General features: G+C 42.7%; 1 protein-coding gene across 1 annotated transcript in view; it reads right to left on the bottom strand.

Annotated features, from left to right (window-relative positions):
• SVEP1 (sushi, von Willebrand factor type A, EGF and pentraxin domain containing 1) overlaps positions 1 to 25,552 on the bottom strand; it is a 142,441-nt gene that overhangs the window by 102,482 nt on the left and 14,407 nt on the right. Inside the window, exons 2-4 of the mRNA XM_015409584.1 lie at positions 24,829 to 25,084; positions 23,741 to 23,917; positions 205 to 363 (exon numbers count right to left, since the gene is read on the bottom strand). Of these exons, the coding sequence (XP_015265070.1) occupies positions 205 to 363; positions 23,741 to 23,917; positions 24,829 to 25,084 (592 nt within the window). The remainder of the gene's footprint in view (positions 1 to 204; positions 364 to 23,740; positions 23,918 to 24,828; positions 25,085 to 25,552) is intronic.

Raw genomic sequence — 25,552 nt, 5'->3', positions numbered from 1 at the left:
ATTAAATCTTCAGTGACAGAAGGACTTTCCATCAGAGGAGTAGGACTTCCCCATCTCACCTTTCCCGCCACAAGGGACCCCATCCCCTGCATCATCAAAATCCCATCTACCTCCATTCACAGAAATCCCCCGCAGGACCCAACCCATGATGAAGAAATATTAACAATATTTATTTAATTTGCGCTTTCAGGAAACACTGCTTACCTTCACAAATCTGGCCGTTAAAGCGATACCCTTCCTTGCATACACAGTCCTCAGTGGAGGTACTTCCCGGTGGAGAGGTATGATTCTCATCAGGGCATGAGACACAAGTACTCATTCCACCTGGTGAAGCTTCAGGTTTATAGGTACCTGATGGGCAGGCTGCAAAGCAAAACATGTACGATAAAAGAAAAGTAAGGATGAAGTTAGAACATGCTGGAATGCCACAGTCCAGCCAGTTTCACCCAGTTCTCGCAGCCATAACTCTGTATACACTCCATTCATAGCCTATAGCAATGAGTTTTTGTGATGTGCTTTTGCAAAAATACAGCATATTACATAACACAGTTTTAAAAGGAAAGTACTAAAACACATGCTTCATAATATGGAAAACCTTCTGGGCATGGAACAGTGGTCACTGGGGTTGTGGGGAGAAGTATTTGTGAATTTCCTGCATTGTGCAGGGGGTTGGACGATGGCCCTGGAGGTCCCTTCCAGTTAGGCCCGTAGCCAGAATTTTTTAATTCAGGGGGGCCTTTAAATAAGTCAGGGGGCATCCCGCACCCCAAATAAAATTAAAAACTGGAAGTTGGGAGGCCTGGGCTGGATGGGAAGCCAGGGGGCCCTTGGTAGTAAGTCGGGGGGTGGGCCCCACGATGCCCCACTGTAGCTATGGGCCCGCTTCCAATTCTATGATTCTATGTTTATGATTTACATAAGCCAAAGGAGGGAAAGAAAGGAGTATCCCCAAACAACTGCTGCTATCCCATCTTTAGTTTTATTCATATAACGTGCAAAGTATCTATTACATTACAACTAATCATTCCAGTTCAATATATAGGAAAATGTAACAAGAGTGCATTGAAGAGGTTAATATCTTCAGAATTACATACTTAAAAATACATTTATTCAGCTACCTCCATTACTGTGGGGGAAATAATCCTTGCATGGCAGTTTCCCTACCTGATGTTAATAACCGGTCAGATTAAGGATTTCATGATCTGCTTTGTGCTGCTAGAGATCCTCAGAAGTCTATCAATGCACTCTTTCACTTTTCTAAGACAGGCAAAAAAAATCCTTATCCCAAACACAATGGGATCAATGAAAGGGACCAGAAAGATGTGTAAAAGTAGATTTTAGTATTTTTGATAATTACTTTTACAGATGTATTTTTGGGAGCCACACAGTGATACTTCGAGGCTTCAGGAATAAAGCTAAGACTATACTGAACGGTCACACATTTCTTCACATAGGTTCTCTTTGTAATGAGCAAGAACAGTATGCCAGAGAGCAGAAACCGTAATACTACATATGACACGGTATCTTTAATGCAATTATAAATTGGCAAATGATGCAGGAGGCTAATGCACTATAATTCCTTTGCTTTGAAGTCAGCCATGTTCCACATAGCATATGGACCATGCAAAAAAGCATGAATTTAATCTTCAGTAGTTCTGCTACAAGTGGGGGGAATAACCTCAAAGTCTGATATGACATTCTGTACTATGTTAATAGAGAGCCACAGTTAGACTGACAATGAAGGGTGCAGTCCTTGGTAAAGTAGGAAATATCAAGCTATTTGCCAGAGACATACTACAAGCTCGGCAACCAAACATGCTGAAAAATTTCCACTACTTACAACAGTTCCTGTGTCCTTTCTAGAATAGTCTTCATAGTCTGATGTTGCTTCCAAAAAATAGAGCACGCTCCTACTTATACACAAGTGCTAGACTTTGCATGCAACGTCGTCTTCCTTTTGGTAAGGGGAGAGGGGTGCACTTAGAAGAAGAAAGAAGAGTTGGTTTTAAACCGTGCTTTTCTCTACCCTAAGGAGACTCAAAGTGGCTTACAGTCACCCCACCACGGGCACCGTGTGAGAACTGTGACTGGCCCAAAGTCACCCAGTAGGCTTCACGTGAAGGAGTGGAGAATCAAACAAAGTTCTCTAGATTAGAGTCTGCTGCTCGTAACCACTATACCACACTGGCTCTCTAGGAAGGGAGCCATGTTATTTTAGATCATAATGCAACTATGTATTTACATTTTTGCCTACTCACTGTTGAACACATTGAGAGAAAAAAACACAAGAGATCCGTAGTGATTAAGTGCACGGACTCTAATCTGGGAGAACCGGGTTTGATTCCCCACTCCTCCACTTGCACCTGCTGATGTGACCTTGGGTCAGTCACAAGCTCTGGCACAGCTGTCCTTGAAAAAAGAGTAGTTTCTGTCAGAGCTCTCTCAGCCACACCCACCTCACAGGGTGTCTGTTGTGGGGAGGGGAAGGGAAAGGAGTTCGTAAGCCGCTCTGAGACACGTTTGGGTAGTGAAGGGTGGGGTATAAATCCAACCTCCTCCTCCTCCTCCTCCTCCTCCTCCTCCTCCTCTTCTTCTTCTTCTTCTTCTTCTTCTTCTTCTTCTTCTTCTTCTTCTTCTTCTTCTTCTTCTTCTTCTTCTTCTATTCAAGACGGCTTTTTCTACTCAGGCAATAAAGTTGCCCTATACTAAATGATTCACAAAGTTACTTTGACAGATTGTTAGGGACTGTAGTCTATACTACTGTGTATGGTTTGCTGTAAGTTGGATCCTACTATGTAATCTTGCATCATTTTATTAGTATGCACACTTATGCTTCGCTTCATAAATTCTGGAGTTCAATTAGAGACCAAATTCATATAATAACAGGATATTTTCCTCCGTTGTGTCTCCAATCCAATTTCCTCCTCCTCCTCATCTTCTTCTATCTTTGGACTTTTTACTTTAACATGGGACTACAAATACAAGAGGATGAGCAGCAGCTGCACAGTGGGAAAAGGGATTTTAAATCTTTATCCCACTTTGCAGTAGCTTCCCTGATCTAAATGTGTGTATTTTCTCCCTATGGGACTAATAATAGATGGGAAGGGCAACAGATGGGGAAAATATTGTAAGACAGAAAGGGTTCAAAAATAAGGTTCCCAGCCCCCCCACCGGTGGGAGTGAGGGAACCCCCGCTTTTGCAGGCTTTTGCCTGCCGCTGGCCAGGAGGCAAAATCCCGCCCTCAACTGACCTTTTCGGGCCCACTTCTGGTTTGGGTCTTACTTCCAGATGGGGATGATGCTCTAGTTTTTGGGCAAAACTCTATGGTTTGAAAACAAATTTACCATAGAGTTTTTCCCAAAAACCAGAGTGTTATCCCCAAATGGAAGTAAACCCAAAACTGGAAGTAGGCCCGAAAATGTCCAACACCACTTCCGGTCTCCCAGAAGGATGTCAGGAGACCCCTGCTGGCCAGATAAATTGACCTGGCAACCCCCTATTAAAACCCCCTCTGCTGCTCTGATTAAATTCAGATCTTCTGGACATGTTTTAAGGTTTTGCCTGGGTGCGTGCATTTTTAATGCATGTAATTGCAGATCTTCTGTATTAAACCCTGGATTAACCCAAGAACAGGCCTTTGTCTTTCTCCACTGCCACTGAAATACTTTTGCCCCTCTCTGCACGCCCCCTCAATGCAAAATGGCATGGTCCTAGCTTTTGGATTTTTTATCTTCTGTTTTTACGCCACAATTTTTCAAGGGAGCAATTCAATGAAGAAGGATCAGATGCACTCTCAGGAATATCACAGTCAGTGAATTATCAAATCATCTCGTGGGGTTTTTTTTAATTAAAAACTTTTGAATAAGGTTCTGGAAAATGTTGCTGCTTTTGTAACCTATCAATTCCGCTATTTAAACAGAGAAATTAAGGATAAATTATCAGATAGAAGCCTGCTAAGGTTACAAAAATATTAATATACATTACTTTGCAAAACTATTTTAAATCAAACATCTAACATGTGTGCAAGGATTTTTTTGCAAAATCACAGTATGTACTAAAAATATTTTCTGTTACAGCCAACAGGAGAACTACATTTATTTCAGATACCGCTGAGTGTGTAATTTACTTTTTAGGAAAATCTCTATCCACCAATTGGCTTAGAAAGGTATATCTCTGCTTAAGACTGTACTGTAGAAGGGTAGAACATTGCAAAAAAACCACACCTTTCCACAGGGGTCGTTTCGTAGAAAAAGAGCTAGGGGAACTCATTAGCATAACTCATTAGCATATGCCGCACCCCCTGACATCACCGGATGTGTGTCATAAGGCCACACCCCCCAACCCCCAACGGTCCCGGCCGCCACCGCTGGCCTTGCAGCTCCACTGCCGAGCCCCATGAGGGGCCCGGCGGTGGACCTGCAAGGCCAGCGGGAGTGCAAGGAAGCCCGGCGAAGGCCCTCCCTGGCCCCAGGCAGGCGGGGGTGGGGAGAGGCAGGGAGGAAGCAACTTACCCTCCCTCTTCTCCTGCCTCCTCCTGGCTGAATGAGGGCTGGAAGCGGGGTGGCCAGAAGCAGGGGGCGGGGCTTCGTCTTGTGCCCCGCCCCCCGTACCTCACCCGGGGGAACAGCGATCCCCCGCGATCCCCCCCGAAATGACCTCTGCCTTTCCATATCATTAGACAGTGCACGGAAAAATTCAAAGCACACTCTGAAGCCATAATTAGCTTTAATTTATGTGCCTCAGCAAGGTTTCTCCTCTGACTATCTGGAGACCTGTCTTTTGATCTGTTCCTTGAAACCAACCAATAAATAAACAAATCTTCTGTTTTGTTTATATATAAGGCCAACCTCAATGATCTCTGTATTCTACTTGCACTACTTGCTCTACAAAACTTACCTCATGGCAGCGAACCCATTCCTATACACTTGCTATCTTAAGAACAGCAGGTAACTGAGGGGAAGGTTTAGAGTTTAAAACACATCTAGTTCCCCCACGATCATAGGAGGCTGTGTGTGTACCCTAAATAGCCAGAAAAGGTCTGTCACAGAACCCCTATAGAAACAAATAGCAGCAGGGAGAAAGCTAATCAGGAAACAGCACTTTCTCGCAATATTTGAAAAACAACCGTCACTTATTGTCTATCTATTGGCCTGAACTGTTTTATGTGTCTCAGTTGTGCTGAGCTAACTTAACCTCTGGCCCTTAGCTGCTAAATAAACAAACATGACACATGTTTTCAATCATTATAAACCATATTCTTATGCACAGTGCACCTCCAGTGTTTGGAAATAGTTGTGAAAAACATCAATGCAACAAAAGGATCTCTAGAAAAATGAGATATTTCACACCACATTGGTAAGAGCAACAGCAATTATCTTTATTATGTTTATTTATCTGTACAAATGTTGAACTTCTCTCCTGATTTGCTAGATATTTACTTACAGGCAGCCTTCACAAAAGAAATGGTGTCCTCCACTTTTTACAACTTGTGTGCATCCCTTGGAAAAAAAATTGTGGGTGTTTCAAAGGAAAAAAAAACAGTTCTTTGCAACAAGCCGTTTTAGATTAATGAAGCAAAAACATTCCACAAACCAGTAAAATGAGGGGTAACATAACAAGACCAGTGGTGCTCCTAAGGACTTTGTGCAGATCAGATTCTGTCTGGAATCCTGACCATCTCATCATCCAGTCCTATCAGCACAACTGCAAAGGATCCTAAGAAGTGTGGGAATGGTCCTACAGACCAAGTGACAACACAGTACTGCACTGGGAAAACAGAGAAGAGGGTATGAGAACCTTCACACAAGATACTTGTGTAAATATTTCAAATCTGTGTGTTTAAGTAAATTCCTAGCCATTGACTGCAGTTCAAGATATGCAAATAAGTGGGAGTTACAACAGATGATAGGTTGCTGATTGGGGTAATGTAAAGCCTGCTGAGATTCTTGCAAAGAACACTGGAATAGATGGGGCGTTGGTCTGATCCTGCAAGATACGCTGTATGTTCTTAAACAAGACTATATCATCTAACACAGTTTAGGGATCCTGAACTACTGTTTTAAATTGGCAAAGGAAATCAGTGGACTATAGGGATTCCAGTTGAAAAAACAAAATAGACCACACAAGACTGAAAGCCGCCCAACCCTTGACTCAGAACTGCTAATATGATGGTGCAGTTCAAAAACTAAGCATGTGCTTACTGCATGTTAGTCAAAATCAATGGCCCAAACTATTCAAATACTATACTAATTATTGCCTCTTCATAATTCACTGACTAGTTCAGACAGAATACATTCATTATGTTTTGATTACCCCTCACTTTTGAATGGGTAAAGGCGCTCATCTCTGTTTCAAGGAATAAAGAAAATCATATGGTCGGGGAGCTAAGCCATCTTGCTAAGGTCATGAGAGCTATTTTTGCCTCTCAAAGTAGCCCATGTAGATCTCCAGAAACACAGTAAAGAGTAAGAACATACATCTCATTCTGCAGAACTTATGAATGTCAATCTTCCAACAAAAGTTGACAATGGTTTCTTTCTGATCAGTGACATTTAGCCCAAGGTCTGTTGATAACCTACTTTTGCTTCCAGTTAGTGGTACTAATGAGATCATTATATTAATTTTATACTGTTAATATGCCACCGAATTCCATCACACAGCAACTCTGCTTCAAACTGCAGCTGAAGTTTTCTTAAAAGCTGTTAATGACCTTGCAGAACCACCATGAATTTGCAACAATAAGGTAGGGTAAAATAATGTGCAGATAAGTTTCCTTAAGGATCAAAGTGCTGGTTATCCAGATTTGGAATTTGGATTCAGAATTTAGCAAATCTGAAATTTCCAACCATTCGGCATGCCATTTAAACGAATAGGAATATTTTTCATTTTGATTTTTTTCCACTTTCCACTTAAAACACACACATTCGCAAAGGCAGACCACATTTTCAAAGGCTTCCCTCAGCCATAACAACACAAGGCACAGCACAGCTAAGTAAGCACAGTCCTACAGCAGCAGCTGGAAGAAGGGAAGGAAGAGGAAGATGAGGCAGCAGACTAAAGGCTGGCACACCTTGTACTGTAGACTGCAGTATGCCCTCTCTCTTCCTCAAAGAGCACCTCAAAGAAGTCCAGCAATGTTCCTGCAGCTTTCCCTATGTTTCATAGTGTTGGCAGGCTCTCCCCCAAAATGCAACAGTATCTGATTCTGCTACTGCGGAACACAGACCCCTCCCAATGAAAATCACACACACACACACACACAAACACAGAGATAAAATCAATTATCTAAATCCGTCAGTCTATAGCTAACATCCTTATGCCCGAGATACCCCAAAAGGGACCTAAACAATATAGCATTTCACTATTAATCTATAATCTAGTTAATCTGTTTTATTCCTAATATACATTAAGGGGTAGAGAGAGAATCAAATGTATGCTGAGGAGCTTAGAAAGGGACATAAAGAACACTGCTTCATCATGCGGGGAACTAATCTGCAGTAAATAGTCAGGGGACAGCACAGGAATTATACAAGCCCAGGCCTACCTTTTGTTGGTAAGGACTACTGTGAAAATACCTTCTGGTATTTGTGCCTGTTTCAGGATTTCATAAATACAGACAGACATCACTCACAAGCTTTGTTCTCATCCCATTCCCTCCCTCCAAGTTATTGCCTACAGGACTGTCTATTCTACTATTTACGTGCCCCCCATTTAAGGACTTTGTATGAGGTCCTTAGGGTTGCCAGATCTCCTTGTTGTTCTGGTGGGGGGATTTGGGAGGCATTCAGGGATGTCTCCGATGTGATGACATAATCTGGAAGTGGTGTCATCACAATGGGGATGCTCTGGTTTAAGAGCAAAACTCTATGGTAAAACAGGCTTAAAACCATAGAGTTTTGCCCTTAAACCAGAGAATCCCTGTGTGAAACCCCCCATCCTCCTACATGTCACTCCATTACTGTGGGTGAGACAAGCAAAAAGAGAAACAGCCCTTTGGGTTGTGACAACATGATTATGAAATCCTCCTTTAATCAGTCAACCTGGCACTGAACTTTACTCAAGCATTTTGCTCAATTCATAGTTTTTAGTCTGTTCCCTGATTTGAAGGCTTATTATGGGTTCATTTTTATTATAAATACGTTATTGTTGCATATGGTTTCCAAGCCACCTAATGTGCCTGTATTGGCTGAGAAATTCAATACATATACAGTACATGTATAAAATAAGTAACGGCCCATCTGGCTAATCATTACCTAATGCTGGCTATGAAAGGCATATGATATCAAAACTACCTGTATAATGTCCTGTCTAAAAAAAGAAAGAAAGAAATATGTACATCTATGTACATCTAAGTATCTGAAGCATACTCCACCTGTTGCTTTTGGGAGAAATGCCTGCTTGCTTGATACTTGATCTGCCTTCCATGCAAATCTACCTACCTACTAAGATCATCTTGGAAGTCCCTTCTCTGAGATAAGTGGGTGACAACCAGGTAGTCAGCCCTTTCTATAGCTGCACTCCATTTATGCAATTCCTTTCTGTGGAAGGTCTTCCGGATACCCTCTTTGTTATCTTTCTAGATCCTAGCCCCCTTCTGCCCTGTTCACCCAGGCTTTTTGTGTTTTCTTTTCTGTCCTCCTCCATTTCCTGTTGTTCCTAAAGCACTGGAAATCTGCCTGTTGGCAACCCGCTGGCCAGCTTCTCAGCCTCTCTCTAATTTTAAACAGTTTCTAAGTTTGTAATGGATTTTAATGCACTGTTTTAATGTTTTATCAGTGATTTGTCAGCTGCCTTGCATCACATGTCTGAAGAAAAGTATAGCTGGTTTCTGAAAAATAAAACAAATAAAATGAATAAAACTACTTAACACAGAAAGCAAAGAGTAGCTGTGTTTCATCCAAAAGGCAATTCACCCTATGAAAGACCACTCTATACTTCACACCTCAGGGATATGAGGAATATAAAACTACAAAGAACAACTCCAGCAACAAATGAGTGTGGCCGTTTCCATAAGGATTATTTGTCCTGGGTTCAAAGCTGTGGGAAAACAGGCTTATGTTCTGCTTCCCCACAGCATCATGGCCCATTCGCGAACCTTCCATGGATCCCCTGGCTTTTCTCTGACCTTTTCCAAACCTCCTTTGCTGTGAAGTTTGGGAAGAGCTCAGCAAAGTCTGGCTAGCTGCTGTGGAGGTGGGAAAGTTTAGGTTTTCTCAGTCCCACCCACATGGCAGCCATTTTCTCTTTCCTGTGGCAGCCATTTCCTTCCCCTACCATGGGGGTGGCTGTTTAGGTTCTTTTTTTAATTGGCAATTTAATATTGTTAGTACATGGATCAGATTCTTTGAATTACCTACTTTCACTTATTTACAAAGTAAATAAAAGGGAAAGGCATCTCTGTAACTAAAAGAGCTACAGACTTATTTTTTTAAAAAAAGAAAGCTGACAATTCAGGAACCTGACACACAGATTGCTATAACACTAGTCAGCTGCTGATTTTTTTCAACATGAAAAGGCTCTGGTGGAGTTGGAGGGAGAATGGCTGCTGCTGGGGGGACTGAAACTATAGGGAAAGCTGCCATATTGGCAACTGCAGCAGCGACAGGGAACAACATAAGCCTGTTCCCATATGAGAGATACTTATTTTTGTAATGTTACTGATTGGAAAAAAATACAGATTTGGATCCAAAAAATACTCAGTTGGATGTCTGTGGATTCCCCACTAGAGCTGTTGTGCTGCTGCTCCCAGGTATCCACCAACCCCCAGGAACAGGACTTTTTATGGTATGGGAAGGAGGACTACAGAAGACAGTCGTGTGTGTGCACGAGCACACGCTTGTGAGCCTGGAAGTCATGATGACTTCTGGCAACCCCCTAGTGGAGTGAGGATGTTTCAGAGGGCTGGCATGATAACCTGCCTCTGTGTCCTGGCCAGTGTTCCCTCTAAGCTGAGTTAGTGTGAGCTAGCTCACAGTTTTTTAGCCTCCAGCTCACACATTTTTGTTTTAGCTCAGGAAGGATGACTCCAGAACAAACTATTTTATGCCAAATTGCTCGCTCACAACTTTAATGCCAGTAGCTCACAAAGTAGAATTACTGCTCACAAGACTCCACAATGTAGAGGGAACACTGGTCCCGACCACGGTATTCCTTGAAGGTCGCCCTTCCGAGTACTTGCCAGGGTCGGCCCTTCTTAGCTTCCGAGATCTGATTAGACTGGGCTTTCCTGCAGAAGACAGGCTTGAGCATAGCACCCTGGATAGCAGCTTTGTACCTGCTCATTTATCTATTTGTGCTACATGGCCATGTCAAGGCTGCTTGCAGTTCTTTTTGCCCAAGCTGAGCACTAAATCATCTCATTTACTGGAGAAGAGGCAGTACCCCCCACACTCAGGTCAGGAAATTAAACTGACCTACTGGTATGGTAATGCACAGAATCACAGTTTCTCTTTTTGAGTGCATAGTCCAATGAATCATTTAAATGGGAGACCATGGATATATAGCATTACCTTCTTTTTGCCCATGTGCAATCAGTGGCATCTATTTGAGAAGTGATCACAAGAATAGCTAGGCTTATGGCACAAACCAAAAGTACACAGAGACCCCCCCAAGTATAAAATCTCAACTCAAAACATGCCTACTGAATTTCTGTTGTGCCTTTTAAAATATTGAAGGCAGCAGAGACAGTGACTGTGAGAAAGCAATCTAATTGTGTGAGAAAACAGTGTAATTATGCAAACTGGCTGCATCCAAATTCGCTCGGGTATATCCAAAAAACACACTGAACAACTGCCTCCATGCTTAAAACTGACAAGCAAGATCTGAGCCAAATCAGCAGGTGATTGAAAATGACTAATATGATGCAAATTAGAAGTCACAGAAGTTCAGCGACAGCTGCAATGAGCACCTAGAAACTAGAAGAGACAGGAGATTTATTTATCGTATGGTAGAGTTACACACAGGAAGCATATAATAATATAAAATACTAGCCTGATACCCGTGCTTTGCTATGGTATTTAAGTTCCGTAAATCCAGTTATAATACTGATGATGTGAAGTTTGAAAGGTAACATTTGTTGTAGGAATTCTAATGGAGAAGACTGTAGTGTAAAGGATGAAGTGAGACATACACACTTCCCCCCCCACCTCTCTGTAGGAGCTCTCTGTAGACCACAGTGGTGGTTCTGCCCTCAGGTGCTAGGATCACCAGGCTGCTTGGTGAGCTCACTCTGGAGCAGGCTCCTAGAAAGGCCCTTTACTATCTCCCCATGAACATTCATAAACTCAATTGTCATGCTGGCTGTTATGAGAAATGTTTATTCAGGAGTCTTGAACTGCTGATTTCTGTAACTGTCCTCAACTGTCTGCAGTCTCTTCGAACTCAGAACATTTTATCTCAGAACATTGAGATCCAAAGCTGAGCAATCAGAGGGAGCAAGCAGGCAGGTTTTATCTCAGAACTCTGAGCTACACAGTTGACTAATCGGGGGGCGGGGGAAGGCAGCAGCCTGCCAGGCACACGAAAAACAATTGGGGGAACACATTTTGCCCCTTTTTTACACCCTTAGGGGTCATGTTTCTCAGAAATCTCTTCATAGTGGGGGTTAATGTCATGGTAGGAATGCACTCCCCTTATTTTGGGTTTCTTGGTGCAGGAATTTGGCTTGGGCATTTGATTGCTTTTTTTTTTTTTTGCAGGGCATAAAAAAAAAGTACGCTGGCCCTGCTCCTACTCCTGACAGACATCCACCTGCATGATGTAAGGGGGGGGGAGGATTGTGTTTAAAGACATCAGGAAGGCTGGGCCAGCAGCAGCTGGGCCAGCAGCAGCATTAAGGAAACCCTGCTCAGCAGGCCTCCCCTATGGCTTTAAGGACTCGGCTCCCCTTCCAACCTTTGACAGGCAGTTGTCTGTCAGATGTAGGAGGGGTAGCGTGTCTGAAGGCATCAGGGAGGCTGGCTCAGCAGCATTGCTAAGGTGTTTCTGCTTGGGCAGCCTCCCTGATGGATTAAAGTACCCTGGCCCTGCTCCTACACCTGACAGATACCCGCCTGTCTGGTGTTAGGGGGGGAATGTGTTTAAAGGCATCAGTGAGGCTGGGCCAGCAGCAGCACTAAGGCGATCCTGGGCCAGCAGCTTTGCTGCACCTCACAGGTGGCTGGTCACTCCTGATTTCCTCAACTGTCATGAGCTCTCTGTAACTGTTTTTTTTTACCTCAGAACACTGAGCTCTGCAGCTGACCAATCAGAGAGTGGGGGGTGCAAGGAGGCAGCAGCCTGGAAGCCACATAGGAAGCAATGGGGGGGAGCACAGTTTACCCCTTTTGACCCCCTTAGGGGTTAAATTTCTAAAAATCCCTTCTTAGCAAGCACCTACACCACGGTAGGAGTGCTCTCCCCAAATTTGGTGTCTCTAGGTCCAGGGGTTTGGTACAAGCTGCCATTTTGTGAATGGCTCTACCTACCAAGCCACAATTTTGTGACTAGAAAATCCCAAGGCTCTTGAAAAAAACTGAGCAGCTCCTAGAAACACGGCATCTCTTCTCCCATGCCCTAAGGCTGATCCAGGATTCTTTACAGGAATACCAGATTCTTTTACCAGATATAGCCAAGTGATAAATTGTGGGATCTGAATTACTGGTGGATGACATTAAATGTATTTGACAGTTATTTTAGCATGTCTAAAAGATTCTCTTCAGGTTATCCTTTATCTTGTTATATTCTGCTGATAAGATCTGTACTGCTTTCCCATCTGAGTGAGGCAGTTTATAGTGCCTATCCTCTACCAGTTACCATATGTGGAATGAGAAATGCCAGGTGTTCAAGTTGGATTAAAAAAGGAAGAGACACTAGATATCATATTGCAAATTTACATTGAATACTGGAGCATTCAAGAGAATTTCAGAAAAAAAGACTGATGGATTGTGTTTCATGGATTACAGCAAAGCTTTGACTGTTTGGATCACAAAAAGCTATGGTTGGTTTTAAAATAAATGGATGTGCCACAACATTTGACTGTTTTGAGGCCCAACATGCTCTGGACAAGAGGCCACTGTCAGGACACATTATGGAGAAACAAAATGATTTCCATTTAGACAAAGATGTATTTTATCTCCTTGTCTCTTCAATCTACATGCATAAAATTTTAAGGAAAGCTGGGCTGATTTAGATGACAGTGGAGTGAAAACTGGCAGAAGAAATATTAGTAATTTTGAGATGACACAACATTACTGGCAGAAGATAGTGAAGACTTGAAACAACTCCTGATGGAGGTTAAAGCATAAAGTGCCAAAGCAAGATTACAGCTGAACATCAAGAAGACAAAAGTAATGGCTATTTGGGAAGTACACAACCTTCTGGTTGATGATGAAGAAATCGTTAAAAATTTTCTATTCCTTGAGTCCCTCATCAACCAAAAGGGAGATTGCAACCAAGTAATCAGAAGGACATTGAGACTTGGAAGGGCAGCCATGAAAGAACTAGAAAGGATTCTTAAGTGTAAGGATGTGTTGCTGGTGACCAAGATTAAGATAATTCATAGCATAGTATTCCCCATGACCACGTATTGGACTCTCCAACTATATAGCAGGGTACATCATATGTCACGAAAGAACTGCTGGTATTCCTTGACAAATGAATTCATTTTACAATGAAAACAGTCTCCTGGGAGCCAATGGTGAAATCCTAAGCAAAGTTACACCCTTTTAAGTTCACTGTAGTTAATGGCCTGAGAAGTGTGTAACTATGCTTAGGTCTCCACTGCAAAGCACCCACATGAGGAGGCTACTACAGCAGCTCTGCCTAATTTTTCACTTCTGCATGATTTTTTCACTTCAGTCTCCAGTGGTGGAGGGGTAAAGTCTGCAATATTTTTGGAGTAAATGGATCACTCAGGTCGCTACCAGTGCAGAGCCACAGCAGAATTATATGCTCTCAAAAAAGACAGTACCCCAAAAATTGAAACAGTAACATAAAAGCCTCAAGGCCTCCTTGAGGTGTCTAAATCATGCCCCAAACCCTAAATCTTTTCATGTAAAAGACTTATGGGTTTCAATCCAGAAAAGAAACCCTCAGCTATCAGAAATTTGGGAAACATCTAAAACTGACAATCCTCACAAATGATATTCATAATCACCTCTCTAGCACCAAAATCATTTCCCAGTGGCTAAGTAGGCTTATTAAGCGCTACTCATCAGACATTAAAAGCACGGGGGGGGGGAATAGTCAAAGCTTGACATCAAAGCAGAGTAATATTAAAATATATCCTAGGCCACAATTTTTTAAATTTAAAGTTAAACCAATTGTAATGGTAAAGCATATCTTATAATTAAAGATTAAGAGGTCAAAATTCGCCAGCATATATCAATGGTTGCTAGGAGTGAATAACCATAGCTAGCTCTATATACCACTTCAATCACACCACAGATTGGCAGCAACACAGAATCATTGTTACACTTCTGCATCTATGTAGGGCAAAACTCACATGGAATAGAAGCTGGCTGGAAAACAATAAAGTTCCCTGACACAATTGTCTTACTTGATAACAAACTCTTTTTCAGTAGGTGAGCCCTGTCAGGCAGGGTTGCCAACATCCAGGTGGTGGCTGAAGATCTCCCAAAATTACAACCAGATGACAGCATTCAGTTACCCTTGAGAAAAGGGCTGGTTTGGAAGGTAGACTATATGGCATTATAACCTGCTGAGGTCTCTCACACCCTCCCCTCCCCAAACTCCACCCCCCAAATCTCCAGGTATTTCCCAACCTAGAGCTGGCAACCCTACCATCAGGTCAGGTTAACTCTCCCCTTGGAGTGATGGATTAACTCCATCACACTGTTGCCTAGCTTCAGGAAGGCTTTCTCAAGAGTTCTTCCAACAGCAACTGGCTCCTGTTTTTTCCTCCACTCAGGAGGTTTGGACGATGCCTGGGAAATATTGACCTCCAGGACAACTGGCAACAAGGCCCAAGGCTTGTATGTCAGTAGAAGGCTATCTTGAGGCCTACAGACTGCTCCATTACTGAGCATGGATCATGACGAGCTTTACTGCAAACCTGAAACAGAACAGGCCTGTTCTATCATAAAACACATGGATCTGTCTATAACGCAGTCTACCTTGTCTAAATTCAACATGCTATCCGTTAAATCACATTGGCTATCAATGTAACATTAAAATACTATTATTGTCCTGCTTTGAAGTGACTGTAACCAAAACCCACAAAAGGAAATGCCGGTAATCAGTATAGTTATTGAAGAGAAAACCCAGAACACATTTTAATGATCATTACAGGAGAATTTTTTCCAAGCATTACACACATTGCAACTCTTCTCTGTGACACGTGCAGGGCTGTCACCTTGTCAACAACATTTCAGTGTTACTAAAAGAGATTATTTGTTGATTGACTGGAACAACCTTTTACAGCTACATATTGTAATATAAATTCTTATAAAATGGGAATAGAGGAGAAATATTCTCAATTTTCTCACCACAAGTAGTGTCGTAGATGCTGTCTGTATGAAGCAGCATTGATACTTACAACAGCCTACTGGGCAAGCAGCTATTTACAAGCCAGATTGATATGACATTTGCTCAGAGAATGAAAGATACAAAACAGTGACAGCGACAAGCTCACCTCCATCCCTTTCTAGCTTCATGAGAAACCAAAACCTCTTCCCGAAAACTAAACTAGACATTAAAAAGATGCTGACTAAACATTCTAGACAGTATCATAATCCACCCTGAAACAAAAGCAACAACTTCCAGGCAGGAAAGTAACGGATAATATTATCTGGATAACATATTGGAATTGTACTTGATACTTTTGTAGATTACAAAAAAGGAAACATTTAAAAGTCATCAAAAGTTCAAGCAAAGACAATTATTGGTTTCTATCCAAGTTCATGCATTCTCCTGTCAGACCCACTCAATAAATCTTTTAGCATAAGCATCTTATAGTTTAAATAAACATTAAAAACTCTTAATAGTGGTTAAAACCTCACTCATCCAGACTATGTATCTCAGAGAAGTTGCAGACTTCCACTGCTTGAAAATAACTCTTTACATTGCTGGAATACATCATTTTCTTTTAAAGTTAACTGGCAAAAACAGGTCCAAATAGGATCTTTAAACTGTTTTGAGGTTCTGGTGGAAATCCCAAAGCCATGGGTCCCTAGGGGAACTATGCAGTGCCATGTTCAGGCGAAGCAGCTGGGTCAGTGCTTGGCTGGGAGCTCTCCAGAGAACCTCTGGCAAAGTTCCATTATGGAAGAAAGGTGGGGTAAAGATTAACCAGCAAAATCCTTTTCCTCAAGGCTATTTTTGGGCAGGAACGCACAGGAACGGAGTTCCGGCTGGCTCCCAAGTTGGCCACACCTAGCAGGAACTCATTAGCATAATAGGCCACACCCAACAGCAGAAACTCATTAGAACTGGCTACATTAGGGGTGTGTGGCCTAACATGCAAAGGAGTTCCTGCTACAAAAAATCCCTGGGTTTTGACCACAAACGAGGTAAACAGAATAAGAAGCAAAAGGTGAATGTGGCTGGATAACCACACTTCTGGTAACATGGGAATGCGGCTTCATATGCTAATGAGCAGTGCCGTCAGGGGTGTGGCCTAATATGCTAATGAGTTCCTGCTGTTGGGTGTGGCCTATTATGCTAATGAGTTCCTGCTGGACTTTTTCTACGAAAAAAGCCCTGCTTTTCCTTATTCTACTTGCTGCACAAATTCTTAAAAGTTCTTTTTGTAGAAGACCAACTCAGTGCAGAAAGAAAAGAGATGAATGGTTAGAGAAACAGTACCCTGGCTTTTCTAATGTCCATGTGCATGCATCTGCATGTGAGGCTCTCCCCTCTCCAGTTCTGTTGGCTAGCCCTCCTCTATTCTGCGGCATCCTTCTGGTGGAACTCCAGAGGCCTCAGAATGGGAAGGGAAGGGGCTTTCTTCACCCAATCCTTTCCCAGACCAGTTCAGAGCTGAGCCCTCCCTTTCTGTTCTTCACCCTTTTACAGGAGCTCTTTTTAAGAGTTGATCTAACCCCAACCTTCTCCACCATCTGCTTATCCTTGCCTACTTTAGCCATACCTGGCCTATGTCTGGTGATTGCTTAGGTTTAAGGCTTAGGGGAGCCTTAGGTTTGCCACACAGTGCCTGGCAACCAGTTGGAGGGGGGGAAGCATCCCAAAAGAAAAATTAAAAAGAAAAATAAGGCCTCAGCTTACAGGAAGCTCTTACCACAGAGTTCCATGTGATTCCTAGAGCTACCCCTTGTCACTTCTGGGTAGCTGTAAGAATTGCCAGAAACTCTATAGTAAGAACTTCTTGTGAGTAGATGTGGCCTTATTTTTAATTTTTCTCCTGCTGCTGCTTCTAGCAGCAGGGCTTGGGAGCTCTATTTCTCCTCTTTCTTTCCCCCACAAGGCTGCCATCTTTCCCTCCTCCTCCAGCCACTTCCCATTGGCTGTGTCCTGGGGCTGGCTGGAATAGGCTGAATGCCCTTTGGGCCTGCCTCTGCTTTCCCCGGGCCCACCCCTCCCCGGGCCTCAGTGCCCGGTTGCTGCTGGGCCCAGCTGGACCTGAATGACTCTTCCTGGTCCAGCCCCAGCCTGCTTCGTAGCTGCTGGTGCTAATGACTTGTTGGGGCTCCCCTGAGGCAGGGCCCCAGCCAATGCCAAAGACAGCCTCGCTGGTGGGGGTGACTCAGTGTCTGGTGCCATCTCCAGACACTGCACTAGAATCAAGATGCACATTTTCTTTCTATCTCATCCCTACAAAACTGAGCATCGGGAGATTTAGGGAAGGGCAAGGAAATCTGAAGAGCTGAAATATAAGTTTTTCAAACTAGGAAGGATCAGAAGAAACCTTCTAGGACCCACGATTTCCTGGAGACAAGTACCAGAAACCAATGATAGTTAAAATTAACTTGAATTGTTACCTCTAATTCAATAGTTGAAAGACAGAAAATCAGAACTCCAAAGGAGAGGTTCCTACTACAAAACAGAATGTATTTCTAACCATAGATGTACAGCCTGTTTATGACTAGGATCTCACTAGATGTAGATAATCAACTGTCAATGAAAAGGGACCATTCCATTTCCATACGGCAAGCCTTGGTCTATTTTCAATTGAACACAAATAAATTTCTATAATTTAAATGGAATGAAAATTGTTATCCACTACGTGAGAATAGGTTTAAAATGCTATATTCATTGTAGCCAGCAATGATATTTAATAAGGGTATGAGTTCCTCATGATGTTTATAAAGGGCTGCCACTGAAGACTCCTCAGAAGTTTCAACCAGTCCTGCAGAGCCAGACTGCTTGATGATGTCAGCTATAGAGATGGTATGTAGGACTGCCAGCAGGAAGGGGGACATTAGGTGGCCCTCCGTGGCCTCTACAGATGTTGCACAGGCACATTCTGGCTTCTTCTCTTCAATACAGATGCAAAGTCCCATTGATCAGCCTGCCACACTCTGCCTGTTCTTTCAGGCTCTGAGCACTTGCAAATGCTGTATTTGTAAATTTTACAAAAATATTTAAGAGAGGTAGCAGTTAGGGCTATATACTCAAGTTTCAGTCCAGAATCCAAAGAACCAGGTTAACTACTTTTGTGAGCACAAGAAGGCTTTAGGTTGCTTTCCCCTAACAGCAACATCAAACTGCTGCATAGCAAACTGCTTTTTAAATGACAGGTTCTATGACAGGCCATGAGGGTTCAATAGTTCTAAGGGGGAAAAGTAAACTATTCCATGGGTTTGTGCAAGACTAAAAAATTCCATGAATCTATGATGATACAGTACAGCTTGCATTAGTGGCACATTTTGACAGCTGAAAACCAAAAACAGAACTGTTAACTTGGATCCCAGGTCTGGGGTAAATTCCTATCCCAGATGAAGTTTGTTTGGCAAACTGCACAGAGAAGTGGCTCTACAATCTTTTCTTCTTAGGTTATTATTAGTTAACAATGTTAACTATTATTAGTTAACAATATTAGTTAACAATGACCACAAAGTACAGTGACTAAGCACTTTCCTGATAATCTGGAGAACGTTTACCTTACCACAGAGGAGTATGGTTTGGGGGAAGAAACACCCTGCCATACTGGCAAATTTTATTAATGCCGTTAATTTCTGCCTCATTTGGAAATGTGTTCTCAGGCTGTAGATCAGGAGCCCTGAGTCCTTTCGGAGCCTGTGGGCTTCTCTGCAATTCTGACATAGCATGGTGGGCACCAGTGTTCCCTCTAAGCTGAGTCAGTGTGAGCTAGCTCACAGTTTTTTAGCCTTGAGCTCACACATTTTTGTCTTAGCTCAGGAAGGACGGCTCCAGAGCAAACTAATTCAAGCAGTAGCCAAACAGCTCACTCACAACTTTAATGCCAGTAGCTCACAAAGCAGAACTTTTGCTCACAAGACTCCACAGCTTAGAGGGAGCATCGGTGGGCACAGCCACACAATGGCTGCCACAGAAAGTGGAGCCAGCCACAAAATGACTGCCATAGCTTACCTTCAAGTACCCAGGGTTCAGCTTAGTTTGTCTTGGGGATGCCACTGAGCTCTAGCTTCATTCTCAGATCTCTTTGTTAACCCTTGCATTTACATGCTAATTTGCTGCCATTCATTGATCTTACCGGCCACCTGATCCAGTCAGCCCTACCTATGCATCTTGGTTGTGACTGGCCCTTCCTATCAGCGGTCCCTCACCCTCTTTTCCCTGTAAGTAGGGCATGAGGAGATTTCATTTCATTGTGTCTGACAAAGTGTACTTGCACATGGAAGCTTATACTTTGAATAAAACTTTGTTGGTCTTAAAGGCTCCTCCTCTTCTTCTTCTTCTTCTTGCATACACACAGCTTACTCTCACTCACACACTGAAGATGCTTGTGCTGTGGTGGCAGCTGTCGCCATAGCAACGTTTTTAAAAATCCGCACAGCCAATCAGATCTCCAGTGGCCAGTCAGAAGCCTTGGGGGTAAAAGTCCCGCCTGGCCCTGGCCCCTTTCTAAAAACGCTTGGCAGGCACCAGGAAAGGTGACAGAGGGCACCACAGTGCCCACAGGGTACACGTTGGGGACCCCGGCCCTAGATCTTTGGATACTGTAAAAGGTCTTCCACTGCAAAACATTTTTTTTTACATTGTGAGACGTTTTTCTACCCTATGATACACTGGAATTCTGTTTGAGGTAAAAAATATACCCTGGAATATTTACTTTAATTTATTTTATAAAAACATGTCTATGGGGCATTTGCACCAACATCGAAATATTTCAATGTTAAAACATTCAAGACATTTAAACAGCATATAAAATAGAATATGTATAAAATATTTGAACAATTCAATAAAAACATATAAACACACAACACACAACACAACCAGGGTGGGGGGCTAATATCTGTTACTGGTGGCATGCCTAACAAAACAAAATAAATCTTCACCTGGTGGCAGAAGACAACAATAGAGGGAGTTCCAAAGTCTTGGTGCCAAAACTGAAAAGGCCCCTTCTCAGGTTGCCACCCATCTAGCCTCAGCCAGCACGGGGACCCTAAGCAGGGCCTCTGAAGATGCCCTGACACGTAGGTTCACATGGGAGATATGCTGGCCCCAACCCATATTGGGCTTTAAAAGTCAATACCAGCACCTCGAATTGAGCCCCAAAAGCCAACTGGGAGGCAGTGTACATGGAACAACTAGGAGGAACAGTGTGTTACATGGAACCCCATGACCCACTCCAGCCAGCATTGTGGCTGCAGTATTCTGTACCAACTGTAGCTTCTAGACAAGGGTAGCCTATGTAGAGCACACTGCAATATTCGAAGCTAGATTTTACCAGGGTGTGCAATACAGTGGCAAGATCTTTCTGGCCCAGACAGAGCAACAGCCGGCTCACCAGCTGAAACCAGTGAAAAGCACCCCTGGCCATTGCTTCCACCTGTTTATCCAACAGGAAGACTGGGTCCAGGAGCCTTCCACAAGCTACAAACCTGCTCTGTTAAGGGTAGTGCAACCCCATCTAGAACAGAAGATATCCCTGTTCAATAAGTGTAAGTGTATTCAGAGTGTTACAAATTAAATTACCATCCACAATTATACCTTTTAGAGTATGAGTTGCCTGCAGCATTCTCCTATTCCTTACATTATGAGTGGAGAAGAACCCATGTGGAAATGTCAAAAAGAAAAACCCGCTTTCAGAAAACTAGGGTTTCCAAATATTCTTCATCTCCTGTAAGAAACGTGCTCTTTTGCCTTTTTCTGATAAAACGCAGCAAGATTTTAGAAAGATTAAGTCATGTTTTCAAGGAAATACGAAACCCTTCAGGCCAAATTCTACGATGTGTGAGCATAACTTCAACTGAGCACCCTCCATGTGTAGCAGATGGCAGATTTTCACACACATCCTATAGTAAATGCCACCTTTTAAAAACTTCCACTTGCTGATGCGCTGCTGATGTTGTTATAAAGAAACAACACATCATCAAATGCTGCCATTAAGAAATTATGCCTTTTACATTGCACATGTTCAGAAAAAAAGTAAAAATAGCACGTGCAGACAGTGTTTTGCCTGTTATGGGCTCCCATGAGGCATTTAAGGCAAATTTTCATTTTGCTTGTAATGTCCAATAAATACAGAGATCTCACATTAGAAAATTCAATTTGCATAAATCAACCATCTTCATGTTAGTGCCTAATCTAAGCCAGATGTGCTTGATTGTTATTACTAAAAACATTTAACCAACTAAATTCTCCAAAGCACTGCAAAGCAGCAATCTCAGTTTGCTAAGAGCCTCAGAAATGCATCCCATAGGCATGCATTGTTTTGCAAACACCATGGGTTGGATCCAGTGACTCCCTTCCATTGCATGAAGAGTATTGCTCCAGAGGAAGGAGGCTACCTCCATTATAGCAGATACCTTTTTGTCTGAGCAAGACTCCTCTTAGTAGAAGAAAGTCACTGGATCCAGCCCACTGGGATCTTGTACAGTTATAGGTGAATGTCCCAGCATTCCTGGAAACTTTTCTGGAATTCTGACAATACTTATTAACAAGAGATTAGAGTGTGAGAATAATATGTACACTAAGTGCTACGGTGGTGTAACTGGAGTGTCACACTAGGATCTGGGAGACCTTGGTCAAGTCCCCACTCCACCGTGGAAACTTGGTGGGTGACCTTGAACCAGTCACTTTCTCTAAGCCTAATCTATCTCACAGGGTGGTTATTGTGAGGACAAAGTGGAAATGGAAATAATGATACTGTCAGCTGCTTTGGGTCCCCACTGAGGAGAAATGTGTAGTATAAATTAATAAAATAAATATTCCTCTACCACGCCTTCATTTTCCTTTCCCCCTTCACTGAATCTGTTCTTCTTTAAGCTTTCAGTTTTGCTCACCCTCTCTTCCCTTACACTCAATTCGACTTTGGCATCCAAATAATATATCAATGTGAAACTGCAGCAGAAGGAAGATTTCTTTTCAGTGTCAGAATGAGAACCCTTGAGCTCATAAAAAAGCACAGTATTATATGCTAGACAATGTCTACATTGTGAACTAATACTGATTTGTAGGGTCTTACTTATTTAAAGAAATCTTAAATAATTTTAGTTGTATGATTTTTAGTTGACTACAGAGTGTTGAGAAGTTTCAAGTGACGTGTCCTCCTATGATGGAGGCAGGTATGGGGTCTTTTGAAGCATCTACAGTTCCAATGAGCTAAAGAACAGTCAGGGCTGGCTCTTCGTTTTGAGGAAGAAGGAAATGGGCACTGGGAAATGCCCCAGCAGGTGCCAGTGAGAGCAAATGTGAGGCACTGGTTAGACTGCTAGAATACAGTCTTGGAAGCCCAGATTCGAATCCCCACTCTAACATGGAAGCTCACTGATTGACCTTAGGTCAGCCTCTCTGTTTCTCTCAGCCTAACCTAGCTCACAGGGTTGTTACAATGATAAAATGGAGAAGGGGAGACTGACATTATAAGCTACCCGGCTCTCAAGTGGAGTATAAAGTGGAGTATCAGGGCTATTTTTGGGCAGGAACAGGAACGGAGTTCCGGCTGGCGCCCCAGTTGGCACCGCCCAGCAGGAACTCATTAGCATAATAGGCCACACTCAACAGCAGAAACTCATTAGGATTGGCTACATTAGGGGTGTGTGGCCTAACATGCAAAGGAGTTCCTGCTACAAAAAAAGCCCTGGGTTTTGACAACAAACAAGGTAAACAGAATAAGAAGCAAAAGGTGGGTGTGGCTGGATAACCACACTTCTGGTGACATGGGGGTGCGGCCTAATGTGCTAATGAGCTGTGCTGTCAGGGGTGTGGCCCAATATGCTAATGAGTTCCTGCTGTTGGGTGTGGCCTATTATGCTAATGAGTTCCTGCTGGGCTTTTTCTACAAAAAGAGCCCTGTTAAATACCTGAATAAATAAATGGTGCTCTTGGGTACCATGTTGGGTTTCAGTGCCCTAATACATGGCTAAGGGTTGTGCTTGGTTTGCTGGGTCACAAATTGCACGGGCCTGGGCTATATGTGAAGCTTTGTATAAAACCTAAGAACTTTCCTGGCAATGCTTCCATTTGATACATGAAGGAAACCATACAATGTACTGATACATAAACATGGTACATTCCATACTGCTAAGTAACCTGTGACGTACTGAAAGCTTCCATCAACATAAACGGGCCACGTAAAGGAGATCCATTGGCCAGCTCTTACCATCTATATTAAATGAGAAAACAGACACTGACCTGTACATTCATGCTGCAGCCCTTTGCCATAGTATCCTTTCTCACAGATGCACTCGAACTGCCCTGTGTGAGTACCACATTTGCAGCTTGCCATAATATCGCAGCAGTTTTCACTCCCATCACAAAGGTAAGAACAATAGGAAATATCTTCTTGAATGTAACTACCAGAAGGCAGATCTGTAAATCACACGAGTAAAGAGTCGGTAAGCCGTTGCAGCACAAAACAAACATGGCAATTAGAGATGATGACCACAGCAACACAACTGCAGTGAAAAATTCGCTTAACATGCATATGTAACATGTTTGTAAGACTTTTTCTTGTATTTATGTTTCATGCTCCAGTTTTAATAGGGCAAATATTGTTTTAAGAGAAAGACTGCCTTATAACACTATCACAACATTTGCAAGGTTTATACCTGAATTATACTTAAATGTAAATAACTTGGGCATTCTGAATTGCAGCTGGATTGTGATTTTGCTCTGGGATAGAGGGTTTTTTGAGCTAGAGCTTTGTTCACAGGGAATTGTGTATATTGAGAGGTCAGAGAACTTCAGATGATGAGGGTGAATGTGAACTGGGATTTTAACAATAGGGCTGTATTTATTCTTGATATTCCTGACCTGGATGGCCCAGGCTGGACTGACCTCATCAGACCTCAGAAGCTAAGCAGAGCCAGGCATGGTTAGTACTTTGATATGAGACTACCAAGGAAGACCAGAGTCACTATGCAGACGCAGGCAACAGCAAATCACCTCTTATAATCTCTTCCCTTGAAAACCCTGTGGGGTCATCAAAAATCGGCTGTGACTTAATGGCCCTTTCCATTAACACCCACCATACATAAATTCTTTACATTAGGATGTAGCAATGTTATATACCCAAGAAAACAAGTTTCTTCCAGCATCTCGATTTTGAGTTAATCTGCTATTTATCAAGGTTATTTTCTCATTAAAATGAACAGTAAATTTATGTACCTAAAAAAATAATAATCCAAGTATAGATTATTTGACATCCACAAAAGCATTCCACAGAGACTCTAATGCATTCTGTTTGATCAGAAATTAAACAGGAAAGCAAATTAGATTACCTTCATGAAGTGCTCTGCGAGCTAAAGCTTCAAATTCTGCAAAACTGTGGAGGAGGTAGCAGTGTTCTTCCTTCGGGTGAGAAGCCATATCATTCAGTTCTCGAATGTTGCCTTGCCATATCCCAAATGTGAAGATCTCCACTCCGAATTCACGCAAGGATGCTGCAATAGGCCTGGGATCCCCTCCATTGGAATAACCATCCGTAATGAGGAATATCACCTTGGTAGCATTAGTACGGGAGTGAAGCAGTATTTGCTAAAAGAAGGAATTTAAAAACAACTTCTTTAGCCAAGAGTTAGCAAGTTGATGACCTGCTCATGGTCTTTCTAGCCCGGGTACACTCCCTTTGCTAGCGATGTTCGACCTAACATGATTTTTGTGGGACCACCCAATACTAACACAGTAAGTTCAACAATGTGTTAGCAGACAGTGTGGTTAACAAGCCAAATACTGAGTCATATTTCATGAGGCTTAAAATTGAGTCTACAGATGCTATAAGTATGTCAGCCAGTCAACACATGAAGCTGCTTTGTACCATTTATACACCATGGTCAGTATTGTCTACTCTGACTGCAGAGGCTTTCCCGTGTCTTTGGCAGAGGTCTTTCACATCACATCATCTACTACCTGATTGAACCTGGGGCCTTCTGCATGCAAAGTAGATGCTCTGCCACTGAACCACAACCCCCCCACACTTCTAACACAGAAACAATAATTTCCTTG

Source organism: Gekko japonicus, unplaced genomic scaffold (assembly GCF_001447785.1).
Source record: "Gekko japonicus isolate JY-2015 unplaced genomic scaffold, Gekko_japonicus_V1.1 scaffold1981, whole genome shotgun sequence".
NCBI lineage: Eukaryota > Metazoa > Chordata > Lepidosauria > Squamata > Gekkonidae > Gekko > Gekko japonicus.
This window is presented reverse-complemented; position numbering and strand designations above follow the sequence as displayed.